This window comes from Melospiza georgiana, chromosome 18 (genome assembly GCF_028018845.1).
Source record: "Melospiza georgiana isolate bMelGeo1 chromosome 18, bMelGeo1.pri, whole genome shotgun sequence".
NCBI lineage: Eukaryota > Metazoa > Chordata > Aves > Passeriformes > Passerellidae > Melospiza > Melospiza georgiana.
The window spans coordinates 1,927,288-1,946,926 of record NC_080447.1 but is presented as its reverse complement, the minus strand read 5'-3'; the positions used below and the strand labels follow the sequence as shown (position 1 = coordinate 1,946,926).

Below are 19,639 nucleotides of genomic sequence, written 5' to 3'. Positions count from 1 at the left end.
AAGCCAGGCCAGAAGCTGCAGCACAGCAGGCAGCTGGGCTAGCAGCACGCCAGGCTGGGGGAGAGCTGGGACAGGGCTCCCTACACCCTCCTTACAGCTCCTGAGTACCAACCTCTCCAAATGAGCTTGGTGAGAGCCCTGAAACCCTGCTGTACTCCTGCCTGGAGCCCTGCATCACCCCCAGTGATGACACAGAATGCACCGTGCACTGCAGGATGCACACACTGGGTGTGGATTCCTCCAGCCCCATTAGGCAGGCACAGCCCTGCCATTAGAGACCAAGTAATTAGCCTTTGCGTCATTTGTGGCAAGCCTGGCTGTTTGGAGTGGCACATTTTAAGGCTAATTAGCAATGAGGATTCTCCTCTATCAAAGGCTTGGAGCCGGTTTGCTTGTTTTGTTCTTTTTCGGTCCATCTTGGCAATTAATTATTTCAGCTGCAAACAGGAGTCCTGACAAGCAGGGGGAGGAGGAGGGATCCTGGACACAGAGAGGCTTCCAGCATGGCTGGAAATCCCTGGAGCCATCCCCTGGTTGTCCAGAGGAGAGTAAGTGGTGCTGCTGCTCAGGACAACACGGTCCTGGTGCATCCATGCACCTCCATGTCCCTCAGGTGCACAGCAGGGAGCTCCAGCAGAGCTCATCCCACTGGGAGCTGAACTCCAGCTCTGTTTTCACAGCACACTGGGGGCACCAGGGAGACTCCAGTCCTCCATGCAAACACACCTGGGTCCCCATTGGGCTATAGGATTCAGGGGAATCTGGACGTGAGACCAAGCTGAGCACCCACATCTTGGCTGACAGCACAGCGGTACCCAGGGAAGGAATCAGTGACTCCCCAAGTGATCTCAGTTGATAGAACCAAGCTGTTCTCAAGCACTGCTTGCAAACAGGAGCAAGCACCACAGCCAGAGTTTGCACGTGTGTGATGTGGGAACGCATCCATGGAAACAGCAGCCGGTGGCAAACCCTGCAGACAGCAGGATGGAGCACTGGGGGAGAGCACCAGCTGGGAGCTGCAGCCTGAGGGGTCTACATAAGGGGCTTGGATGCTGACAGCCCCAAAAATCCCCTGGACACACAGTGCCCGAAGGACAGCATGAAAATCCAGAAAGGCAATGTGAATGGAGTGCTGGGTTTCCCTGGTGTTGTCTTTAGACTGGCTGATACAACAGGGAATGCCAAAGTTGAAAAACTTCCTGTTCTCACCCTGCCATGAGCAGCAGCTTTCCACAGGGGCAGGAAAACCCCAAATACAGAGCAAGGCCTCAAGTTTCTGTGCAGAAGCATCACCAGGTTCAAGGTAACACAGCAGCTTGGGTTGTGTCTGTGGGGGACCAGCCAAGCACTTGGGACATTCCTGCCCGCGCTCCCCGGGGCTGCACACACAGAGCTGAGGGGCTGCACTCACTTTTCCCGGAAGGTCTCCTTCTCCTGCTCGCTCCACATGTTCATCACCTGCCTGTCCTTGTAGACCTTCATGGGGTCATCCATGAGGCCGTTCATGTTGATGAATTTGATGCGCTGCTGGTCGGCATCGTAGAGCATGGGCGGGATGACGGCGAGCTGGCGCATCTGCTTCTCCAGGTTCTTGGGGGAAAGCACACACAACAGCTGGTCAGCACCACGGCCCCGTGGGGACCACAGGGGACAGATGTTCCAGAGGAAAAGGACAGGAGGAGGAGCAGGAGAATTCAAAAGCAAGCACTAGACAGCTTTATTGCTGGAGTAATTGTAAATTAAACGCTGAAAGAGGCTATCGCTGTCAGCCAGGAAACAATATTTCATTTTGGAATAAAAGGCTTCAAGATCCTGTGTGGAAATGTCTGACTTAAGTGAGTCCTGACCATGATGAGAAACAAGTCAAAGCAGCGGTGGCACAGGGAATGCCAACCCCCTCCCAGCCCCCTAAAGCCCCTTTCCAAGTGTGAGGGAAGTGGGCCAGCTCTGCAAAGCTTCCTGAAAAGGTGGGCACAGGCAGACATCATGTTTCCCTTCCACAGGAATTGTTCCAGGAGGTTTCACATGTCACTGAAATGAGGCTGTCATTCCTTAACCCAACACCCTGGGACATATTCTGATGTCTTTACTCCATCCTATGGAGCACAAAGTTCATCCAAAGCCCCAGCTGCACACCAGGACAGGACAGACTGGGCACACTGGTTTCCTTAAGTATTTGCAACAGGGAGGTCAATGTGATGTCTCATTTGTGCTGTGTTCTGCTCAAATGCCAGGACTGTCCCTTTGGCTGAGCTGCTGGTGATCCCCTGGCACAGATCCACCCGTGGGGATAAAGGGATGCTCTGGCCACCCCCTTTCAATTGCACCATCAGTCTGAGTCCTCCCTGTCACCTGGGATGTCACTGCTCAAACTCCAACCCTTGACCCAGGAAGGCCAGGTCTCAGGTGCTGCTATTTTAATTTACAGCCAGATGCTCACATGCTGGTTCCTGGGAGAACAGCCATGGCCAACCCTTCCAAAGAGCTGCTGACTCCAGCCTGCCCAGTGCTGCTCTGCTTCCCTGCTGTGCCTGATCAGACCCACCAGCCAGACTCCTCTCCTCTCCAGCAACGTGCTGGGCAGAGAGCTGGCCCTGCTGCCAGAGATGCTCCCCAGCTCTCACCTCCCTGCTCCTTCCAACCCTGTGGAAGAGCTGGAAGCTCTTAAGGTCTCCGCTAGGACAAGCAAAGCAGATTTGGGGCTCAGCAGGAGGCTGCTGGGGTGGAGTTTAGCAGCACACTGCGCAGGGGATGGAGGGGATCAGCTAACTCTCCTCTTGGCCATCACCTCTGCAGGGCTGTGAAATTCCCCTCTGTTTCCAAGACCCGTGTCCTCCATGCTGTCACCTTAACTGGCTCAGAGCGAAGTGCCTGGGATCCCAGAGAGGGATCAGCCGTGGAGCACAGGCAGCAAACATCCCAGCTATTGCTGGGCAAGGGCTGCTCTCCCCTCCCAAACATGATCCATTCACTGCAGCTCGTCGCTGTGCCAAGAGTGGAACCCTTGTGAAACCAGATCCAAACGAAGCCGAGGTCACAGGGATGTTTCAAGATGAATGGAGCACTCCCAGAAGATGTGGGCCAACTGGCTCATGTACAAACCATTCATTCCATAGGATTCCCCTGTGTCAAGTCACACAGCCCATTCAAAACAAAACCAAACAGAAAAACCCCTCCACCCAGCAGCCTGGGTGCTGGCTCCCTGCCCTTCCCCTTCCCATCTTCACTTCCAGTATAAACCACAGCCAGGAGCTGTTTGTGGGGTGCTACCCAGGATGAGCAGCACACTGGGGATTCTGGTCCCTAAGAGACAGCCAAATGCTGATAAACCCAACCTACTGGCCACCAGCTCCATGTTTTGCTCTGGCAGAACCATTGCACAGCTCCATTACATCTCTCACATGGCTGGGAAGATGCTGATGTGTATTAAATAAACCTCTGACTTTGGATCCTATCCAGAAAGTGTTTGCCATCACAACAACCTCCCCAACCTCAGTGGGACCTAAACTTAGTGGGATTTGGCACAGGACTTCTCTGCGTGACCCGTCAGTCCTGTCTCGGCTTCCTCAGAGCAGACAGAGTGAGGGGTGAAGAGGAGGAGGAGGAAGGGGAAGCTGCTCTCACCTCTTGCTCCGAGAGCCCGTCGATGATCTCGGACACCTCGTGCTCGCTGCGCGCGGCTGACATGGAGAGCCCGCCACTGCCCCTCTGTCCTACCCTGCTGGGAAAGGCCAGTGACACTCTCAGGCACTGATGCTCCACTTCATAAGCAGCAAACCACCTTCAAGAACATTCTGACCTCCATAACAGCCATATCCCAACATCCCACCCAGGCCACCCCGTCCCACACTGTGGGAAAGGCACCTGCGTTTGGGGCTCGCAGGTCAAGAGCCCCTCAAAACCACTTTCCTTACCTGTGTCAGCTTCCTGGACTGCTAGAACACGAGAACATTTCATTCCCAACCACACTCTCCCCCCCACATTTTCCCCTGCTCACCCCACCACAGCAATGGCACAAAGGTGTTGGTGTCAGCCCCGAACCATTAGCACCGTGCCACCACATCTGGTTTGCAAAATGCTGTGGGAAGTTTTAAATCAAACCCATCCACTGACATCTTCCCCTTATAGCAACAGCCACACATTCCAAGGAATTACAACTTTTCTTATGAATCAGGTAAAAAATCAAAGCATTTCTCAGTACCATTTCTCCCTTTCTCTTTCAGGCAAATAAAGCCATCAGTTAGAAGTTTGGACCCACCCAGTTGTTAGTGGGGCACAAGGATGGGATGTTGGCAGAAGGGTTTAGGTTTTCTGCATATCAGGTGACCCCAGGCAAGGTGCCAGGACTGAAATGGGAAGGACAGGGAGTTTTCAGCAAAAAGGGTGGAGATCATGAAATCGAGTCTTCTCCTGGCAGAAAACAACATGACCTCAATTGCACTTCCAATGAAGAAAATGGACAGGGGGTGGGAGAGACAGGGGACATCCCTTCCAGCGAGACATTTTGCTCCCTTCATGCTGTCTGTGGTCATTCCAACAACCTCTGCAGATGTTTCTGCTCCCATTAAAGCATGTACATGTAATAAATCATCAATGTGACCAAATGCACCTGCAAATTTTGTACATCTTAATCTGGGCACAGCAGTGAGGCAGGAATTAGGGCTGTCCCAGACAGGGACAGGGAGCTAGCCCTGGCCCTGATGTGGCCAGCTGGGAGATCAGCAGCAGAGGTGACAGAGGCAGTCACATTGCTGACATTTTTGCTCCTTTTGGCTGTGTTGAGCCACCCTGGGGAAAAAGCAGCAAGGGAGAGGATTTGAACCTCTGAGTTAAAGGACTTAAGCCTTTTGCATCTTCCGAGCTCTGCCACACTAGCTGGTCATGTTCTTGGACATGGTGGGGTGTGATAGCCTTTTGTAATTTAGTTGTTTTCATTACTTAAGGAGAAGGCTTGCTTGTGGTATTGGCCTCACTTTTCCTATCCTTTCATACTGGGAAGAGTTCATCTTGGATAGAAACTGGGGAAAAAGCAGCAAGACTCACATCTGTCTGTCTGTCTGCCTTTAACTGGAGAGGGAGAAAAGGCACCGAGAGCCGCCCCAGCCCGCTCCTCCCGTTCCCAAAGAGAAAAGAAAGGCTGTCTGATACCAGCTCAGCCCCTTCCTACCGCTTCTCCTCTAACCTCTGCATGCGCTCTTGCAGCTCGCGTTGCTTGCGGATCTCCGGGAATTGCTTCTCATAGTACTCGCGCACTTTGCTCTCCTTGGCACGCCGCCGAGGGTTGTTCTCTATGCGCTCCACTTTCTTTTCCCAGGCCTCCATCAGCTGGTCATAGCGCTGGCAAAACTTCTGCTCCTGAAAGGGCAGAGCGAGAGAGGGAGCTCAGAGATGTGCCTGGGAAGGGCAACTCCTCCAGGCCTTGCCCTCGACGGCTGCTCAGGCTGAGCGTGAGTCATGTTGCTTAAAGAAATACAATTTATTAGGACATGGACATGCTCCAGGGCCTGGGGCCAACCCAAGGGTGAATTCTCAAAACAGGCCATCAGGTACCCTCAGGCTCTTTCCCTCCAGACCCAACGTGTTTGGTGGCACCAGGACTCCTACCCAGCGTGGCTCAGCCCAGCCCTCACATCTGCACATCTCACTGAGCATCCCCTGGCCCAGCAGGTGCTTGGTTCAGCAGCCAATGGCCTGTGCAGGGGAGGAGCCCCTGCTCCACACCCAGCAGAGAGCAAGGGGCCTGCCTGAGGCCACTGAGCAAGGAGGGACTGAGACATGGCCTTGGCAGGAGGCACAGGGGGCAGCAGAGGTGGTCTCCACTACCTGAGTAGGGTGTGCAGGGCCATAATTTTGGAGCCACCAGTTCACCATGCTGGGGAGAGCTTGCCACGGTGCCCAAGGCCAGGCACCCCTTCCTACCCACACACACCAGCTCCAGCAGCCACAGCTCTGTGCTTGCAGTGATGATGGGGCTGGGGCCATGGGGCAGCTCCAGGCGAAGGCCTGGCTCCCCAAAATCAAGAGCCAGGCACCCAGGCCCAAAGCCATACAGCATGGTGGCCTGGCCACACACTCAGCTCCTTCACCATCCTAAAAAGCCAAAGTACTTTTCCTGCTGCTGCTCCTCCTTTTTTGGCCCGTGTGACAGGACAAACACATCCCACAGCAAACCCAGGCTCTGCCAAAACACGGCACTGCAAAGGGTTTCCACACCATGAGCCCCCGGGTGACACGGCACACCCACCAGGTCCAGCACTGCACTTCTGACTGGTATTTATGGGACAAGCCTGGCAACACTGAAATAAGATTTGCAACACAAATGAGTCTCCTCCCATTACACCCCAAATCTCCTCTCCCTCCTCCAGCCACACTCTTGCTGGAGGAGAACACCCACGCACAGGGAAGGTCCATGGTGGGAAGATCCCTGTCTGGTCCCTGAGAGCCTCCACAGTGGCAGCAGTGCTCAGCCTCAGCTGAGAGCAGCTGGGGGACCAGAGGGGCTTTAGGGTTTCAGTTTGTGTCTGACAAACGCCTTCCAAGCCCCAAATCAGGAAGTGAAAGCAGATGTTGCTCTAATGGCAAACCCCAGGTCACTCCTGACCCTGATGCTGCTTTCCAGAATGGGTGGCTCAGCACCAGCACACTCAGCACTACAACAGAGACACAGGGAATCCAGATTTCTAAGAAATAAACTCATCTCTTGCCACCACTGCCCTATGACCAGAAGTCTGAGGCTGCAGGATTTCCCAGAGGCACTTTGTTCTCATCCCGCTTGCTCTTGGCCACAAAGAAAAATCAGAAGAGGTAAGAAAAAACCCAAACCAAGGGAAATGCACAGCAATCTGCAGCCCATGTCACACCACTCCTGGCACATGGGTTTTGTTTGTCCACCCTGGGCCTGGCAATAATTCAAAGGAACACATCTTTGATCTCCTTGGCCTTTTGGAGGCACCTCAACAATAATGTGAGGCAGAGACAGAGCACCTGAAGGCCCAGAGCTGAGCCAGATTAACACTTTCCCTGCAAATAAATCAATTCCCACTTGAATGCCCGGAGCCAGAGACTGTCCTGCCCTGCATGGATGCACAGGAGGTGCTGGGGTTCCATCAGGAGCTGAAGGAAACAGCCATGAGATAAAAACAAGGAAGGAGAACAGAAACTGAAATGCCCTGAAAGCCCACATGGGGTATCTCACACTTTGGGCGAGGAGCTACAGGTAACACCAACAGCCTGCGGCAGCTTGGCAGAATCGCAGCTGCTGCTTTTCACCTCTCCCAAAGCAATGCCATCAGCCCCCTGAAAACGAGAGCTCCCACCCTGCCAGCAAATCTGCTACATCCTCCTGCTTTCAGAGCATCACATTTGGGAAGAAGCTAAAAATACCCCATGGAGTTTGTGAGGCTGGTGCCCGGCGCTGCCAGCCCGCGGCGCGGCCGGGAGAGAGCCCAGCATGAGGGCTCAGGCTGCTGACAAGCCTTGAGGCTGTGAAAGGTTTGTCATTCCCCGTGGGAATGAGCCAGTGCTGGGCCCCACATTGCCACCACCCCGGCAGAGCCACCTGGCACAGCCCTGGCTGCCTCACAGCCAGCAGGGCGGCTCTTCTTCCTCCTTTTCTTCCACTCCTTGGAACAACTCGACAAAAGCTTTGTCCAGAATTCCTCTCCTAAGGAACTGGCATTTGAAGATGGAGAAAGCAACATCAACGTTATGCTGCTGATTCCCCAGCAGCTCACACCCTGGCAGCAGGGCAGCAGTACCAAAGCTTCCCCCAGGCACAGCTCTGCCCTGCAGAGCACGGCTCCACAATGGACTGGCTGAGCATTTCCTGAGCTCCCCACCATGCAAACCCCAAACCCCACTTCAGCTGGGCTGGGCTGCAGCATCCCCACCCAGTGCTTTTCGCTCCAGCTGGGACACACACTCCCTGCAATCTCCTGCATCCTTCACAAGCCAGGATTCCAGGCATCCTACAGCACTGCAAACTCCTCAGATCATCACAGCTCCACCACCAGGAGAAGCTCCTGGTCAGGCACTTCAGGAGCAGAAGCATCTATTCCTTCTCCGTGCTTCCTCTGAGCAGCTCTAAGCAAGCGTGTCCACTCCTGAGCAGCCATCTGTGCTGGCTTTGGGCAGGGGTGCCCCCTCTGCTCCCCTCTCCATCACACCAGTGAGTGACAGCGAGCCCAGCCGGACCTGGCAGGGATCTAAAAATGGATGGATAGTATCGCTGCCGTAGCAGCTGAAGGCAGCTCGTGGGCTGTGCCGAGCCCCAGCCCTCCCACAGCTCCAGGGAACAGAGCAGCTCTCTGCAGGGAGGAGGAGAGCCAAGGTGACAGGAGGAACCAGCCCAATCCCTCTGCAAGCCCCGTGGTTTTCCTGCCTTGGCTGATGCAGACCAACCTCTCACAGGCAGAACAGCTCCCTTCACCATTCCCTCTCTGCATCATCCCCCCGATGGCAATTGAATGTTCTCTGCTGTGCTGACCTCCGTGCAGGCAGGAGGGATCCTCTGGGACGGGGCTCTGGGGGCTGGACCCTGCTCTGACCCTGCTCCAGCCAGCCCCAGGCAGCAACAATACCCCAGAAAGCAAAAGAGCCAGAAAGAAACGCTGGCATGTGGATGGGCTTTGCTAAAAATAGGGTCTGCTACAAAATAGGCAGAAAAATAGCTAAGCATACCCATTTTGCAAACAGAATCAGCAAATGTATTCACTTTGCAAATTCAGCAACCGTATGTTGCCTATTTTGTAGAATAGGCAAAATGCTTCCCTAAACTGAAAAATCCCCTTTCAAGGACACTGAATAAACTGGCTGGCAGAAATTCACCTATTTTGCATGACAGGCGACTTTACTGCAAGTCGTATTTTAGGAACTGTGCTCTTGCAGCCTAATTAAACCTTTTCCCCCAGCTCCTTGATATTCACACAGAGCAGCTCACTCCAGGCTTAGCACAGCAACCAGCCATTTCCACCAGAAAGCAGTTCCTGGGCACTTCCCTCCTGCTTCCAACAGAACCACGTGGTGCTCTGCAATCCCTTTTTTGAGGAAGGGAATATTGACCCACTTCCCACCATGCAGAATCCTCAGCTGCAGGAGGGGAGGTGCCCAGAGCATCACTGGACTGCTGTGCCACATCCTGATGGAGTTGTAAGCCCTGTACCCCTTGCCCTGGGAGAAGCTTTATCATTGACAAGTCTAAATGAACACATATTTGGACACAAATGGGAGACACAACCATTCCTTGGGAATGCAAGGTCTGTGGCTTTTGGGATACTGGTAGAAAACAGCAGGAAAACAGAAAGCATGAGGAAGGAAAAGAATTATTCAAAATAAATTAGAAAATAATGTGATATCTGCCTTAGAAATGTATGTATTGGACGTCACTTTTAAAGGTACAGCCTTCAAACCACTTCCCAGGCTTGTTATTTTGAATTTTTCCAACAATTCCTCCCAGTTTTGGCACTTCTGTCAAAACCAGCCCTGAAGACACTGAGAAAACCTGCACCATTGCCAGTGCAAGACACACTGGCTCTTGAGCTGCCCCAGGACAGAAAACACGAGACAGCATTTACATTTTCCTTGTGAAACGTGAAGCCCTGTGAGCAGAATCACCCATCACTGAAAGAACTCTGCAAAATCCACCTGCCTGGTGGGAGCCACTGGTTTTCCTGGCATTTCCCCTTCTGTGCTGGCTTTGCCTTCCAGCTCCTGCTGGGAACCACTGCAAGTGTCAGCACGGAAAATGTACAAATTCTGTGAAACCCACTTGAACTTTCTCCTCTGAGAACTGCAGACTTTGCAACAAACGCCTTTGAAGCCTCATGACCAGCCCTGCCTTGCCCCTTACCCAACCAGGACCTGTGTCCTTAAAGGTCACTGGAACTCTCTCGCAGATAGCATTGCCTAGAAACAAACTGGCACGGAGCTTGAGTTTTGTTTTTAAACCACAAATTCCTAGAACATTGCTGTGTGGTCAGCTGGAAGGAGGCAGAGCAGCCTTCAGACCATTTACCCGAAGCAGAGTCAGCTTGTTTCACACCTCTCTTAGGGTTCAATTACTCACAAAGCAGACATTTATGCCGTGAATAGGCTTTCTGAGATCAATGATGGGCTCTGCTGTGATTAAGCCAGCCCCAAGTGTTTGCTCTGTGGGAGGCACTGCCTGCAGCAGGCTCCGGGACCTCTCCTTCTCCTGTTATTTTAAGCGGGAGAGATTCCACAGTAATGTAACAGGCAAAGTACAGAGAAGCAGCACCTCTCTGCTGGAAATCATCCTTTTCTTTCTCACATAATAAATTACGCTCTTTTATACATAGAAAATAAGGTCTGAGGGAATCACTTACCCACTGTTTGCGCGCATGATTTCTCCTCTTAAAGTATAAAATTAACTTTTTCCGCATTGCCTGGTTTCTGTAAAGAGAGAGAAAAAAAAGATGAGATCTGATTAACGAGGCGGCTGAAATACACAGCCTGGCTTTCCCCACTCCCAAAAGAGTGTGCAGCACAGTTTCCACCTTAACTTGGAATTGCATCAACTTGAGAACAGCAAATGCTCTTATCTCAGACCTGGAGCCAGCTTAGAGAAAGACCAACAAACCTCTGAGACCGGGAACTTCACCCACATCTGTGGGCAAACCAGGACTAAAGCTGAGAGCTAAATTAATAAAGTCCCACTGCAAACCTTGCCTGTGTTCTCAGCACACACGTAGGCAGACACTCAGCTCTGCATCTACCCATGGGTCAGGCTGGTCCTTCAATGGTTTCACGCTGTTCTGCAGAACCCCAGTGGGTGCTCAGGAGCTGGGGGGCTCGGGCCAAGCTCGGCATGGCAGGAGGTGGCACCCCCGATCAGCAGGGATGGCCATGTCAGAGCACACACGTTCCCCCAAGGGCTCTGAGGGCCTGATAAGGAGGCAGGATCACAGCAGGGCTTGCAGCACTTATCTCCTGACCTCTTGCTTCCTTGGAGCTGTGCCCGACAGAGCTGCAAACAGCCAGCCAGGAGAGTTCAGCCACTTGCAGAATTGGGACCTCAAGGGGGAATCTGGCCACCACAACCCCAACCACCCCAGCGTCTGCCCAAACATCCCCTCACTTTCTTCTTCTTTCTACTTTCTAAAGGCAGCATGAAAGAACTGCTCAAAGAGAAGCAGCACGGGAGCAGAACAGAGCTGAAAAGGCTGCAGGAGCTCCCAGAGGCAGCGTGAGCCCCAGAGCTGAGCTCCTGTGGCTGCTCCTGTTGTAATATTCACAGCAATGAAGTCTCCAGGTAAAAGGTAGAGACCAGGGGCAGAGGAGTTTCCTTAAGTCTTTTATCCCGATTAAAGGCAGAGCTGCAGTGTGTAATTACTGATCAGGAGCTTAGCAGTCTCATGTAGGCATGTTCTGTGGGATTTAGCTGAATGAAGAGACACCCTTGCTGCTTCCTCATTCCCCCCGTGTGGCTAGCAGGAAGGCAAAGCCCATCCTCCTGCCCTTGGAAATCCCTCAGCATAATGAGCAGCAAACAGGATTGCTTGGGAAGGGGCAGAGGGCCCAGATCACCTAGAGAGAACTGGGGGCAGTCCTGGCTAAGTTTAGGGATGGAGAACATTGCAGAAAGCATCAGCATTGCAGAGAGCATCAACATTTTTTAAACTCTCTTCTTGCTACACCACTGGACCGTGCATGAGCACTCCCAGGAATGACAGTGAGCCCACAGCAAGGGCTGCCCTGGGAACCACAGCTCCCTGCAGCACTGCTTGGCCAGCCCCAGCATCCCTTCACATCACACACTGCGAGCTTTCCCCCGTGGCCCCAGCACCGTGTGGTGCCTCAGAGGGCAGCAAACCCTCCCACAGAGACCCAGCCAGACACATTTCCTTCCAAGGTTCAGCTCTTTGCAGGGTCACTGTGCCCAACAAACACATTCCTGTTGTTTGTTTATTCCCGATTCCAATGGAAGCTCCAACACAAGGAAACCTTTGGGGTGGTGCTAATGATGCTCATGTGTGAGATGGGTCCTGGATTGTCCCTTGGGGCCAGCCCAGCTCAGTCAGGCCCTGCCCTCCCCACCTCACCTGGGTGACATCCAGGAGCATCCTGGGGTTCTGACACCCTGCTGCTGCTGCTGGATGTGCTGCACAAGCTCTTAGAAAACAGGAGAGCAAATGCAGAAATCAGCAGCTCTTATGCAGCTGATGGGTTGCCTTGAGGTGTGCATCATGGCTGACCTTGAAAGTGCGAATACAGGCAAAGCCTTGATGGCTCTGCAGCTGCAAAAATCAGAAATGCCTTGAAAGCCAGGGTATGTTTACCACCACCAAGGCTGAAGTAATCAAAGAGTGAAAGGATTACAACAACAAACCCCCTCATGCCCTGAATGTTTTTGCCACTTTATCTTTTTGTTTTGTTTTGTTTTTGCATAAGGTCAACCTTTCAAAGGTTAATACAATCTTGGTAAATATAAATAGGCTTCACAGTTTATCTTGCTACATGTACTGCTGTTACTTAGAAACCGTTTGCAGCGAGGTTAATTCGGGCCATGTGTCTCCCAAGCACACGCTGTGCTCCCTGAGCAAATCAGCCAGCCCAGCACAACTGCTGTGCACAGGAGAGGAAGGTGAGGGCTGTCTGCTGGGAGCCGGGCACTGAAACAACCACTGAGGAGAGGCACACGGTAAGGGCTGCTCGTGCCAGGTGCCAGCCTTCCTCCCTTCTCCTCCTCCCCTGCCTGAGCCCTGTGGTTTGCTGGGGAAAGCACCAAGGACGGAGACCTGAACTGCACAGGGGGGAAGGAATCAGGCGGCTCCCAGGCAGGAGGAATGGTGCTCCTTAGATAAAGCAACAGTGACTCTTGTGGGCAGCTGAAAGTATTGCTGGGCTGGCCTGTCACCCAGCCCGGGTGGGGAGGATGTGTGAGCTCCCTGCCTTACCCTCAGCAGTGTCCCTCGGACTGGGCAGGCTGGGACGGACACAGAGCCCCCCAGCTTCTGCTGAGCTGGTGTCCAGAGGCTGCCAGATGGCACATCCCCATCCTTGTGGTCCACAATTCATCATGGATGGAGCCCATCTCCACTCCTGATTTCCCTGTGCTGCAGAGCTCATCTCTCCCCTCTGCCCCACTGCCTGCTGAGCTCACACAGGAGCACAGCTCTCAGAGCCAGCCCCAAACTGCTGAGTGAAACCCATGTCCCACTGCCAGCACAGCCAAGCCAGCCCTGTGGCAGGCAGCTGCTTCCACCCGCCCTGCCTTGGCCCAAGCCTGCTTTTGTTTCACGTCTTTCACAATGGAGCCAGTCACGGAGAGAACCTGTAGCTCTGACTTTTGAGCCACTTGGCCCAGGTCCACACGGGTCCTTCCTGAGGGTGATGTTAAAAGGATGTCAGGGCTGCTGTGTGCCCCCGTGGGGAGCTGCCAAAGCCCTGGAGAAGCTCCCAAAGGACACAAAGGGCTGATGCACACCTGGCCAAGCCCGGGGAGACCTTCAACCGGTGCGAGACGAGATGAAAGGAAGTTTGCTATTTGAGCAAAGCTAATCAGGGGTATTTAATTACACAGGAACGTCTTTCATCAGCCAGAGCAAACAAAGTAGGGACCAAACTCAAAGAGTGATGGGAAGGAGGCAGCGAGCAGCTGGCAAAGCCATTGAACAGCGAGATGGATCACACAGGCAAGGGTAGGAAACTGAGGAAGCTCCAGCCAAACAAAGCACAGGGAGATGAGAGACCTGCAGATCAGGAGATCTGAGGAGCACAGCAAGAACACTCTGAGGTGAAACCAGCCCAGAGGCAATGCAGACCCAAACAGGGCAGGGCTGTGCCAGGATCCCCAGCTGCAGCTCAGGGCAGTCACTGGCTGAGTCCCACAGTGAGGGCAGGAGCAGCTCACCCTGCTCACAGGTCACTGCACTCACTCCCTGCGTGCTCTGAAATGGCTGCAGCACACAGCTCCAGCTGCTAACACACTGTAACCCACTGACCCCAAGGCAGGGCACGCTTCTGGAGAGCCAGCTGTTCAGAGCAGCTCCTTGCAATATTTAGAAACACTTTCTGGGGAAGAGAAGCAAAGCAGATCTTTAGTTATTTACCCCAGAGCCCTTGGGCACTGGGATGGATAAACCCTCAGCACCATCAGCGCCTCTGAGGGTGAAGGGGCAGAGGTTTGTAACTCTGGATGTACAGTCAGGCAGGCTGGTGGTGCCCAGAAACACCCCTGCCATGCCCTGAAGCCCAAAGGGACAACACAAGCCCAAGTGTTGTATGTTACTCCCCCTCCAAACCAGAATTGGCTTTTTACTGGCAAGAGGAAGAAGCAGAAGGTAGCAGTGTGTGTCTCCATCATTTAGTAATTCATCACCAGGTAATCTGCTGCCTTGGTGCATGCCAATAGAGAATAAAAGAGATGAGAAACCTTGAATGGGATGAGCAGGGAGCTGCTAGGTGAATTTCTAATGAGGAAAATGTCTACAAGCACTAATAAAAAGACCTGAAAGAGAATGCATTAGTAATGACAGGGTTTGAAAGAACATTTGTGTTACATGTCAGGCTTCAACTGTGAATTTAGAGGCAATCCAGCGCTACTAAATCCCCTAAACAGCAAGTAATGAAAAGATGACTTGAATTTCCCAATGTGAAAAGTGATTTGGAAAGCCACAGTTTGAGATTTTCAGAAGACAGCTGTTCTACTCTTTTGGGGGGGCACTTCGAAAACAAAAAGAGATTCAGAAGCCCTGAAACCTCTGTGAAAATCCTGACTTCAGATTTTGATTCTGCAGAGGCAGATTTCCTGCCCTCTCCCCAAGAAGCTCTCAGCTGCAGACAGGAACCCAGATGTGCAAATATTAACAGTGCACCCAGCTCTGCTGCTGCTGGATCTGGGCATGTGAGAAACCCCAAACCACACCAAGCTCTCCTTCTGTTTTAACTGTACATCCAGAGAGGTTCTCCAACACCTCCCTAAGCATCTTGAGGGGACACAATCTGATTTCCCCCAAGATTCCTGAATTTCAGTGTAAAGCAAGGAGAAGCTCTTGAAGGGGAGGCTTAAAGCAAACCCTGTGAACAGCACTTACCCTGGGCTATTCCCTTTGCTTTCTGTCTGCTTTTTCGAGGCTCAGGGAAGCTCACATTTTGCTTTCAGCTCCAAGTCTCACAGAATGTGATTGCAGGATGACTGCTTTGGGAAGGGGGAGGAGAGTCCTGCCGGGTGTTTTCATGGCTGACCGAGCAGGAATCTCCTGCCTAGAGACCAAGGCCCCCTTGGAGAATATCTCTTCAGACAGACAGCAGGTAATTGATCCTGCTCATGTGAACAACATCTTGTCATTTCTCAAACACTTGGAGGAAAGAAGGTTAATATCTTTGGAGCCTGAGCCTGGGGAATACGCAGAGTCACTACAGTGGCAGGGTGGGAAGGGCAGCTCTCATCCTTGTACAAGCAGCTGGCAAAGCCCTGAAATAAAGACCCCGACCAGAGGCATGGTGCTTCACTGGTGCACCAGCACATTCTGCATTTGTTGTGTTTCATCAGGATGTAGAAAAAGGCTCTTTTGTAGCCTTCTCAACTGATGCAGAATCACTCGAGTGGTTTCCAGCTGTGTTCAGGGCTGTGATGCATCTTGAAGAAAGTTTTCAGTCTGCTGCAAAGCCAAAAAATTCTCACCTTGACAAACCAGCCACGGGGGCAAAGCTCACCCCATCCCTATGAAATGAGGGCACTAAATGCCACCTTGCCCTCCTCTTTTCTTGATGGGGAAATGGCAGAGCCCTCCTCTCCAACAACACAGGAATTTCAAACAGAAAGGACACGGTCCCATCAAAGGTAGGTCAAGGCTTTGGAACAAACCACTCAAGGGTGCCTTGGATCCCACAGCAGATGTAGCATACAAAATTAACCATGTTTGCTCGAAGCCTGCACTCACAGGTGAACCAAAGGGACCGCGCAGGCGAGGAGCAGAGCACAGCCAGGCAGCTAAATAGGACTTAAAAGCTTTTGAAGCTGCAAACACTGGAATGAACTGGGGCATGAAATTAATTTTAACTGTACTGAATAGGAGACAGGCCATAAAACTCCATGAATATAAGAGACCGGTAACATTTCAGTGAGAGCAGAAATTCTCCCGGTAAGTCCCCAGCCAGCTCTATTAGCATACGTGACTCATCCCAGCTGAAAAGCAAAGCAAACAAGAAGGGAGAATTAAATGAGTGTTGCAAGGCACAGAGTATAGCTGTGGAGAAATCGAGGAATCCTGGCTTTCTGATATTCAAATGCCTTCCCACTGACACTTGCACACATTCAACTGAGAATAAAAAATTCACACTAAGAAGCGTTTAAAAACAAAGCAAAAAAATAAAAAAAGCTATAAAAGGTATTTGTGACAATAATAGCCTGGCCATCTTGTGCCCAAGGGGCTCCAAACCAGCTTCACATGGGGCAGTTCAACACAGCCAGGATGCAGTGAGGATTTGTGGACAGAATCACAAGCCAGATGATTTTCCAGCAATCTGCCAAAAGGTTTTTTCATCATGGTTAAATCTGCATAGGGTGAAGCTGTTCTGGAGAATCTGCATCCAATTACACCTTGGCAGAATATAACCTGCGGTGTCCTGGCAGCTGTCCTGATGTTCTAATGCATCTGGCTGGTATCTCCCAGCACCCTGAGGATTTACTCCATCCTCTATGGAAACAGCCACCTCCAGGCTATGGAGCAGAAGCTGCTCTTTTGGGGCAGAAAGGCACAAACATATTAACAACAAGGAAAAGACAAAAAATATCTTCAAATTCAGCTTGTGGAAAAATTGTAGAGCAGATGTGAACATCCAAGCATAACTCAGTCAAAACAGAGGAGTCTGATATCTTTTGCTCTTGGTCAAAGGACCCTGAATCATTTGTTTGGAAGAATCACCAAAATCTTCATTTCCTATCTGCCTCCCAAACATCAAAATATCCTTTAAGGTGCAGCACAGACAGGGAGATGGGAGTAAAGACACACCAATTTCTCTGCATGTCCACCAACAAGTAGCCAAGTGCAGACCAGACCGAGGGACCTCCAAGACAGACCCGTGGCCAAAACCAGCCAACATCTGGAGCCCAGATTGCTCAGGGGCCTTTCACTGACCCAGATCTGTAACTGTGCTCGGCTGGCATCAACAACCAGCTGAAGGCAGCTAATTGCCAGGTTTCTGGAAGGAGGAGACGGAGGCTTTTCATTAAAATGTGTGGTTTCCTTCCCGTATTTTTGCAGCATTAATCACAGCAAACATTAACCCCAAGCCTGCCTGCTCCAACCTCTCCTTGGTCTGTCCCTGCCACAGCTACAGCCACGTGGGGACTGTCACTGTGTGGGGTGGGGACAAGCCTGCAGGGGCAGGGATGGAAGGGAACACCTGCCCTGCTGGCTGCTTTGATGGGGCTTCACCTCTCACCAGTTTCACTCCCGACCTGCGCAGTCAGTTCCCTCTTGTTTGCGCCCGTCTTTCAGGCAGCAACCCAGGACAGGAAATGGTTTAAATCACAGGAAAATGTGATCACAAACCCACAGATATTGGCAGGGGAATGGAGAGTGGGTGAAGTATCCCAATCTACTTTTAACTCATTCATTGAAGGACAACAGTAGGGATCAGCTTGAAGCTGCCACCTTCAGCACCTGCACTGGGATGGCCGTGGGGCCCCTCAAGGCATCCCTGAGAGCTGGTGACTCCCAAAGCCCATCAGAGCTGGGGGTGAGCATGACCAGCAATGCAGAGAGCCATCCCTGGGCCACACAAGATGGTTTATCACTCATCAGCCCCCTGAAGTGACAGGGACCCCCAGAAGTGACAGGGACACCCTGAACTGACAGGGAGCCCCCAAAGTGACAGGGACACTCTATGCCCTGTGGGAATTGGGGAGCTGGGGGTGACTCTGGGCTGGAATGCTCTGCAGGGAGAGCAGTGCTGGGATGACACAGGAAGCTCTGGGGGGAGCAGGAACAGAGCAGGGCCTGGCAGTGAGCAGCAGGGTCACATCACCAAACCCTCCTCCCTGCAGCCCTTGGGGACAGAGAGCCCCTAAACATTGCCGCCTCCTGCCATGCTCCCCTAGAGCAAAGGTACAGGAACTCTTCCCTCATAAACCCCCGGGATCAATTAACATACCGCTGAAAAGCAAGAGATTATTAACTTTTGTTAATAGATTATTAAAGATGATTATCACCAGCTGACCGAGCTGGTACCAAAATAGACTCACTGCAGGCAGCTCAGAGCAATCATCAGTTCATTCAAGGCAGATAAAAAGTTTCAGATCTGGTTTGACTATTTAAATTTCCAACAATAATCACAATTATCGCTATTCTCATTATCTGTTATAGTTCTTCTATGTTCAGGAAGTCACTGTGGTTATTAAACACATGCTGATGATTAAATCATGTATTGAGGTGATAAGTCAAATTAAATGATTGCTAAGTCTCAGTAAGTATCTTTGAAATAACCAGTTGTTATTAGACATTCAAGAGGTCCTTCATGAAAATCTAATTGTAATTGCAACTTTTCATTTTACCTCATCTTTCTCGCATGCAAACACACACACACACACAGAGGCAGCTGATTTCATATTTCAGTATGGGAGAAACACAGAAGAAAGCACTTAAGGTAAGTGTTGTCTGGGAAAATATCAAGGACCCCCATCCACCCCACCCTCAGAAAATCAAACAGCACCTTCAGCATCCACCCTCAGCTACAGCCCCTGACTGCTGAGCTCCTGGAGCTGGTTTGTGCTCCAGGCACCCAGAGCAGCTCCCACAGGATGCTCACAATTCCTCAGCAGCTTCAATTGGGGTCTGGGAGCAAGCTGGCACCCCTCCTGCTCCCCTCTACTGCCCAGCCTGACATTTACAACAGCTTCATCGCCACATACTTACATTTTAATGTTCTCATGGTACTGCCTGGTGTCTGAAGGCTGGTTGTATAACGGCTGAAACAAATCAGAGAAACGAAGGCATAAATGGTGCGGTCTGGCATTTAGGAACCCAAAGCCACCAGCAGTGGCCCCCAGCCCCTCTCCCGGCCGTACTGGAGGCTGCTGGCTGCCGGCAGAGCCCCGCTGCATCCCGGAGCATCCCGGGGGAGGGCGGCCAGCCCGGCTGGGCTCGGATCGGCGCGGCGGGGACGCGCTGTTATTCACCGATTAAAAAACGCACTGCGCCTCGCAACATATGACACGGGGGAGGCGAGGGGAGAGCGGGGCTCGGGGAGCGCGGAGAGACAGTCTGTGAGCTGCGAGTTGTTATGTCTACGCGCTGAAAGCCTGCCTGAGCCCGCCCAGCCAGCCCGGCACGGGGAGCTGCGGGCAGGACAAGCGTCTGCTCCCGGGGCTTCCAGCGCTGCCGGTCCCCTGCACACCTGAGGACAACGATGCCCATCTGGCCGTCAGAATGTGCTTTCCCCAGGGCTGCTCTGCGCCCCACAGCCTCAGGGGGGATATGGCAGGGAGCTCCATGGGGAGTCGGGAGAGTTGGATCCATCCCTGGTCACTGCCCCGCTACCTCTGCCTTCCCAGGGATTTATCCTTGGCAATCTGGAGGGTCCCACCTCTGTGAGGGAGAGATGCCAGAGACCAGGCTCAATCCCACCCAGCTCAGCACACACGCCAGGGGCTGCCACCCATTGTGTCCACATCAGC

The 19,639-nt window shown here is 52.3% G+C and overlaps 1 protein-coding gene across 13 annotated transcripts in view; it reads right to left on the bottom strand.

Moving 5' to 3' along the window:
- The window catches only part of NCOR2 (nuclear receptor corepressor 2), a 225,496-nt gene that overhangs the window by 74,840 nt on the left and 131,017 nt on the right, over window positions 1-19,639 (bottom strand). For 6 of the 13 annotated variants that reach the window (XM_058036731.1, XM_058036730.1, XM_058036732.1 and 3 more), the window contains exons 8-12: window positions 18,879-18,931; window positions 10,344-10,410; window positions 5,168-5,355; window positions 3,625-3,721; window positions 1,412-1,590 (exon numbers count right to left, since the gene is read on the bottom strand). In XM_058036731.1, the coding sequence (XP_057892714.1) occupies window positions 1,412-1,590; window positions 3,625-3,721; window positions 5,168-5,355; window positions 10,344-10,410; window positions 18,879-18,931 (584 nt within the window). Of the gene's footprint in view, window positions 1-1,411; window positions 1,591-3,624; window positions 3,722-5,167; window positions 5,356-10,343; window positions 10,411-18,878; window positions 18,932-19,030; window positions 19,095-19,639 lie in introns of those variants that run through there. The other 7 variants (XM_058036738.1, XM_058036743.1, XM_058036739.1 and 4 more) reach the window with 4 other exon arrangements.